At 35.1% G+C, this 7,697-nt stretch overlaps 1 protein-coding gene across 1 annotated transcript; it reads right to left on the bottom strand.

Moving 5' to 3' along the window:
- Positions 1-3,229: 3,229 nt before the first annotated feature.
- On the bottom strand, positions 3,230-6,779 carry LOC134273211 (C3 and PZP-like alpha-2-macroglobulin domain-containing protein 8; the record flags this gene model as incomplete). The annotated part of the gene is made up of 4 exons (XM_062755400.1): positions 6,666-6,779; positions 6,071-6,117; positions 5,347-5,819; positions 3,230-3,694 (listed from the first exon to the last, which is right to left on the bottom strand). Coding segments are annotated over exons 1-4 (1,099 nt in total), but the record flags the coding sequence as incomplete, so codon positions are not given.
- Positions 6,780-7,697: the final 918 nt, after the last annotated feature.

Here is a 7,697-nt window from a genome sequence, read left to right as displayed (position 1 = left end):
GGGGTGTTGTAGCATTAACTTGATTGGCCGTAACCGTAGCTTAGCCATCACTAGTGAGACCGTCGCATTATAAGGTATCACTACGGGATACCGTGGTTGCCCGTAACAGTGTCCTTGGCGTGAATGGCATGGTCCTTAATGAAACCGTGTCCTAACCTTGTTGAACCCTTCAATAATCTTGAAACAACCGTTTTGTTTGTTTTTTCGCGCCAAAAAATCGTATTAGCATTACGATTTTTTACGGTTTATAAAATCGGGGTGATCCGTTGCAATCCGTGTCTATTACCTTGACAGTGTGACCCAGCCTTAAAGACGTGAATCTACGTGTACGTTTATCAACAAAATCTACTGTTCACGTTTTATTACAGACAGATAAACTTAGATTAGCATTCGTAAGCTATAGTTAACAATCGTTAAATATAGTTTTACAGATGAAAACTATAGTTAACGAATTGTTAACTATAGTTCACGGTTTGTAAACTATAGTTTACAGTCGATAAAACTAGTTTATCAATTGTTAAACTATGTTTAGCTAATATTTGACGCCATATATATAGAAAAGTAAAGCAATATAGTAAATCTAAAGTTCGTCATATTTGTATGGAAGCATTCTCAGATAGTGTAGATTCAAGTTTCTTCAAATCATGACCCCAGGGGCAGGTTGGGGGGACACTGGACGATCAAATTTTTACATACAAGTTTAAAGGGAACAAAATTAGGGGTAGGTCGTACTGGACTACTAGTGCATTTTTTAAAAGCCTTCAATGCTAAACAAATTTTTAATTTTTTTCATAGTCACAGTGCTCAAATGAGCAATGTGGACCTTGGGCGTTAGTTTCTTGTTTTATTTTTACTAATTTTTTAAATCCACGAATTCTACTAAAGACATAACTTTACAATACATGTATATATTTTTCTAATTTTTTAAGAGAGAGAAGGGAAACTTAAGGATAGAGAAAATCTACAGAAAAATATTAAACAAGAAGCCCATGGTCCACATCGCTCATCTGAGCACATAGGCTAGTTAAAAAACACAAATCAGCTCATTATTGAACAGTTTACTTGCTGGGGAGGGGAATTTGAATTTTCGATTACTTGAGAATGTCACTATAATATCAATAAAGTAATCAAACCATATTTGAAAAGATTTTTCCAACATATTACACGATCTCCCATTGTGACTCCTTGCTAACCCCCCACCCCACCCCACCCCGGGACATTATTTGAAATTTAAATCTTCACTATTTGCAGATGCTAACATGTCAATTCGACTGAACAAAACTTTTCTGTTCTGCCAGAAAAATATTTTTTTTTTCATATATATTCCTATGCAAAACTTTGATCCCTCATTGTGACCCCGCCCTACCTTCGGGGGTCATAATTTTAACAAACTGGGGTCATAATTTTAACAAACTTTAATTTAATCTACACTACCTGAGGATGTTTCCATATGAGTTTCATCTTTCCTGGCCCAAATGTTATGGAGGATATGATTTTTGAAAAATGCCATTAATTTTTCACTAATTCACAATTATCTCCCATTGTAAAAGGGATTGGCTTTTTCCTATATATTCCTATGTTAAACCTTGATCAGCCATTGTGGCCCCGCCCTATCCCCTGGGGACATGATTTGTACAAACTTGAATCTGCACTACCTGAGGATACTTCCACATGAGATTCATCTTTTCTGGCTTAATGGTTCTGGAGAAGAAGATTTTTTTATCCCTTTGAAGAGGGCTTGGTCCTTCATTTGAACAAACTTAAATCCCCTTCACCCATGGATGCTTTTTTGGCAAGTTTGGTTTAAATTGGCCTAGTGGTTCTTGAGAAGAAGTCGAAAATGCGAAAAGTTTTCAGACAGACAGGCTGATGGACAGCTAGACGGACTACAGACAAATGTGATCAGAAAAGCTCACTTGAGCTTTCAGCCCAGGTGGGCTAAAAAGATGCGAGAGGGACGGGAAATTTACATAGACATATTCTTCCAGAACTCACAGGCTTCGTCAACAATTAATATTACTAGTAACTGTGTCTGCATGATTATTGTAATGCATGATTATAGGCAATGTACTTATTTGCTTTATTTATTAATATCATTGCTAGAGGATATCATCCATTCAAGGAGAGTATTTTTTTCACTACTTGCTATATTTATAAAACATCCTTGAGAAGTGTTGATTCAAGTTTGTCCAAGTCGTTTCCCCCAGGAAAGTTGGCGAACATCTTTAAATATTTCTACTTGATATTGACATGCACATTACCTGTGACAAGATATTTCCGAGCATGTTATGATTTCTGACCCCTTGACCTTCATGATTGACCTTATTTTTTTTTTTTAAATCAACTTCAGTGATAATTTCTAAATATGACAGGGCGGCGTTCATATTTGACACAATGTCATAAAAAAAATGACATATTACCCACAAAGACACCGAAAGCTGGGGACCACAATTCTTTGAATTTGCTTGTTTTTCTTGCTCCTGCTGTTTGTTTTACGTGTATATCTGGTTTAATTTCTTTTGAGTTCCAGTGTGTATATATACATGCAATACCTCCTCCCTTCGATGGGTGATAATTTACTCATAAATAACAACAGTATTTCAGGATACATTTTTATTACATAATTATTACATTTGTTACATTATTTAGAACGCCAGTCATTGTCCCTCAGGTGTTTCAGTAATATTTCCAGTGACCTGAAAAAAAAAACAACAATATAATAACTACATTCGGCAGTGATTAATCTACTAGTATACAACTGTGTTACGAAAGATTTTAAACAAGAGTTATTAACAGTAACCATAAATATTACATTACTAGTTATATCTTTCTGGTTACAAAATGAAAGATAGACTCAATAACTATTGACGTATATACAGAGGATGTAGTGACGGTTGCTTTCCTGCTTACATGTGACAGAATTTTTAATAACGGTGTCTATAGTACTAAGAAATTGTCGCCCCGTTTTAATTTCGCCCTACTCACAAGTGGGTAAATTTAATATGGGGCGAATTAAAAGAAACAATGATCAGAATTATTCATTAAATAGAACTGCTTTTGGCCAAATTTAAAACGGAGCAGCAAAATTAATTATTTGCAAGTGCAAAAGGGCGAAAATAACATGGGGGAAAATAACCCTGTATACAGTAAAAATAAGGACGAAAATAACACGGGGGGAAAATAACCCTGCATGCAGTATATGCATTTAAAAGTTTATTTTTAAAGATACCTTTCTGTTTGCAAAAGATGAAAGTCACTTTTTTATTCCATCCACTCACAGCCAAATTTGTGATATAGATTGGGTCTGCATCGACATATTCCATTATCTTTCCGTATTTTACATTAGTTCCCTTTCCAACTTTGATTATAAGTTTCCCTTTGATCTCCTTCCAGGACACCCAGAAAGGCAAAAACTTATGGCAGCTTACAATATCTTTTTCGAGGTGTTCGTCCAGACATGGACCCTGCTTCTTATCCCGAAAGCAAGACTTCGTATTTTTCCAGCCGCCAAGAACGAGTTCATACAGAGGCTTGTAATCGTCTGCACCAGAGAGTAGGGCAATGGTAGCGTCATTGCAGGCTTGTACATAGAAATTGAAGCCGTTAAAACGACCATGCGATGCCAGACGATGACTTCCTAGGGTTTTATATTCGTACTTTGAAGGTGTGTAAATAATTACTGGTGCATGGGAATCTGCAAAATTTAAATAGGTACGTCTGTCCTAGTATTGCTGTTTATACGATAATCCTACTGATGTCACATTAAATCAGCAAGTGTCTGACAGATATCTACTTAAAGTGTCTATTTTCTAAAGTCTTCAAAAAATCTATATGTATATATAACTAGAGCAAAGCTCGTTGCAAAGCAACGAGTAGGTCTTCCGTCCTGTTTGACCGGAAGTAACTTTCATTTAAAAAAAAAAAAGAAGAGAGAAATGACGTCTCTAATGATTTAAATCTTCCAAATCTATCTTGAAAATTACAAAAGTAAGCCATTTTTCGCTACTTCCTGTTTGACCGGAAGTGACGTCGTCGACGGACGGAAAATTAAGTTCTATGCTTCCAGTGACAAATATTTTCCAAAAACATGTCAAAAACGGCAAAAATATGCAGTTTCGGACTACTTCCGGTTTGGCCGGAAGTGACGTCACAGGACGTATTTTGATGACATCAGTAGATTTTACTAGAGATTTTCAACAACTTTACTTCTTTGATGTATAATAAATTCTCAATACTTTTTGAGATATCTGGAAAAAACTTTTGGCCCCTCTAGATCCCTTAATTTAGGGGTCAGCCCTTTTTCTGAGATATCATTTGAAAGATCTCATAATTCTGCACAAATTATATTCTATATAGTTTAACAAAATATTTTTAGTTTAGAAGATAAAAAGCAAAAAATGAGTAATTTTTGGCTCTTTTAAGCGTTCTAATTTTTGACCCCTACATAGAGCCATTTTGAATAAAGGAATCGAAAAACAAAAACCGATGTGCACAACTTCAATCTTTCTCTTATCTAAAATCAGTAGAATTTCTGCTCCAGCTTTAGCCGTCTCTGAGCCTTTGTCTGGAAACGAAAGCCTATAAATTTTCGTTTAAAGGGAAATAACTCAAAACCGGAAGTGACTTTTTGAAATTTTAGACAAGATTCTGATAGAATTTAATAACGTCTAGAACCTCTGAAAATTTGAGCGAAATCAATCGAGAAATGAGTGAGATATGAGGCTTCAAAGTTGGCGTCTAGGAAGTAGAAGAAAAAAAAAGAACTAGCGCCATTTTTAATGCAAAAATCAAAAAACAGAAACCGATGTGCACAACTTCAATGCTTCCTCTCCTCAATTTCAAAGGGTTTTGTGCTCCAGTTATTACCTTTTCTGAGCCTTTGTCTGGAAATCGGAGGTATGAAAAATTCAATCAAAGGGCAATAACTCGTTAATAGAAGGTAATTTCCAAATTGTGAAACAGTATTCTAAAAGGGTTTTAAAAAGTCTAAAACCTCTGAAAATTTGAACAAAATCCGTTCAGGAATGAGGAAGATGTGAAACGTCAAAGTTGGCGTCTAGGAAAAAAAAAGAATAATAAGAATAATCTTAATCATCAGAATCAGTAGAGGGTCTTCCTTTGGAAACGGAAGACCTTAATAATAATCTTTACCAACAGAATCAGTAGAAGGTCTTCCGTTGGAAACGGAAGACCTTTCCAACGGAAGACCTTAAAAAGGGAAATGAAATTCTACGATTTTACCGGATCGAATGAAGCAATTCCATTAAAAGCGGTACAATTAATACAGAATTAATTATATGCATTTTATGTTCTCAGCACGAAAAACTTTTATATTTATGCCTTTACCTTTCTCATTTTTGCAAAAGTAGAAATCAGCCGAGGCCCCAAATCCACCACTGACCGCAAAGTACCGGATCTTGATCGGATCCGGATCAGTGTATGACAGGATCTCATCCGTTCCCACCACTTTGCCCTTACCAACCTTAATCGTACCTTTGTTCCAACTGACCCAAAAGTACCGAACTTCATCGCAGTGCAAGACTTTTCCATAGTGATTTGCCAAACATTTTGTTTGCTTTCCTGTTCTTAAGCAAGATCTTGTATTACCCCACCCGCCGATGACAATCTCATACAATTTTTTAGCATCATCCGTGTCTTTCTCGAGCAGTGCTACATGCGCATCATTACATGCTCTTACGGCCAAGACCAGACTGTCTTTCGAAGGACTATAGGAGTAGATGCCGTGCTTGCTGAGAGGTTGGTATTGATAGTACTTCGTTATCATGGATGATATCTCAATGGGCGCCGGTAAAATATGGCTTGCGTTGATAGTAAAATTGAATAAATGCACTTAGAGTATAACAGTTTTTTCATACAAGTTTTCTTTCGATGATATCTTTTTAAAGGTAACTATGTAATTATAGCAAGCCAGTAGTTAAATAAATAATTATTTAGAAATGATTATACTATTTGATAAAATAGTTGCTAAAAAGCACTAATTGCAGTTGAATTTCATGATATTCGTGGTAAAATATATAGGTATAATTCTACAGTCAATATGATGGTTAACTTACGTTGATAGTGTTTTCTGCGATTTTTCATCCAGCAACTGGTTGTCTGTGTAAAAACAAAAAAGTACTCTGACTTAGCCGTTCAGATTATTTTAAACTCTCAATGATTTACTAAAACCGCGTTTTTCTTCGTGGGTGGGGATTTTCTTTTTGTTTAAAAAAAATATTGAGGTTTTATTGACCACTAGAAAAGTAATATTTCCTTGACGGGGAAAAAAGAAAGATCGTGAAAATACATTTAAAGTTTGATGAGTAATATTTCAAAACGAAGGCAAAACCATATTTGATTTTCCCCAAAGTAAATATAATAATGTATTGAGTTGGTGATAGAGTAATGCATTTAAAATATCATCTTTACTAGACAAGGGTTTCCGATCCGAAATTTATTCTAAAGTAGATTTCGGATCGGAAACCCTTGGCTAACGAAAAAGGGAAAATATTGAATAGGTATAAGATTCGAATGAATGCGGGAGAATCTGATTTTTTAAATGCAATATTTATGTAGATTTTAAATCTTATTCGCTTTTAAGTTAAAATGCACAAAGACTGGAAACGATGGGTAAAAAATATAATTATGACTAAAGAATGTCTTACCTGTCCATACTGAATTAGGAGTACAACGACGAAAACTGTCCGGAAAAACATTTTATCCCTTTCCCTGAGTTGGTTCTCAGTGATTTGATCGAAGCTACTGTGGTACTTATACATGACAGTTTAACGTCAATCAGCCTTAGGTCCGACCCCCCTCCTCCTCCTCTGTTTGCCCTGGGGTTCCGAAACTGAACTAAACGACGTAAATGTATAGTCAAGTTTTCCAGGTAAAATGTAATTCGATTTTTTTCTGCGATATTATAGTTTGAGTTTTGTAAAAGGCTATATTTTACATGGACGCTTATTGTATGCGTAATAAAGTGTTCAAGGTTGTTTTCGATTTTTTAGTTCTTCCGGTACATCATGAATTGAAACCTTTTTGCCAAATATTGGTCAAAGCAAATACGGGTCGTTGAAATCGAGATCCGGGAGGGGGTAGTATTCTTGATTTTTGGGAGTTTTGTATTGGACAAATCAGTAAGAATTTTTCAAAAAAGGGAGACAATTTCTGTAATATTTTTTACTGATACGCCTTTCCTTTGAGATTCTCCCTTTTTATAGGAAGAAACTTCTTATTTCTTAGTAATTAAGACAAGTGTACGGTCAAGATTTACCGTGTAGCTTTGCAAAAAAGATATATACAGGTAGAAATGTTGACCAATAATTCCAAGAGATCATGTACATTGTAGGGTAAAGTTTACAAATAAAGTTTGTCATTGAACCCAACCTCTACCCCCATACTAAAATAGCGGGGTGGGAGTGGGGGGTATGACCACTAAAGATAGGCTAAGGATCATTGAAATTTAATAAGCGCATTAATAATTCCTTACTGATAGTATGCATATGCCAAGAATAAAAAACATGAAAACTGTTTCATATTAAATATTAATTTTTTTCTTTCATTTAAACTTAATTATTAATTTACGACTTTTCAAAAGAGTGGATTTTACTAAAATCAACAGCTTAATCACTTATGATTTTTCAACTTTATACACAACCATTCTCCACGATAAATTAAAGTTTTTCAGCTTCTTT

This window comes from Saccostrea cucullata, unplaced genomic scaffold (genome assembly GCF_032062105.1).
Source record: "Saccostrea cucullata isolate Sc308-1 unplaced genomic scaffold, CSIRO_AGI_Scuc_v1 ctg8184, whole genome shotgun sequence".
Taxonomy (NCBI): Eukaryota; Metazoa; Mollusca; class Bivalvia; order Ostreida; family Ostreidae; genus Saccostrea; species Saccostrea cuccullata.
The sequence above is the reverse complement of the archived record's forward strand: the minus strand, read 5'-3'. Positions and strand labels throughout refer to the sequence as shown.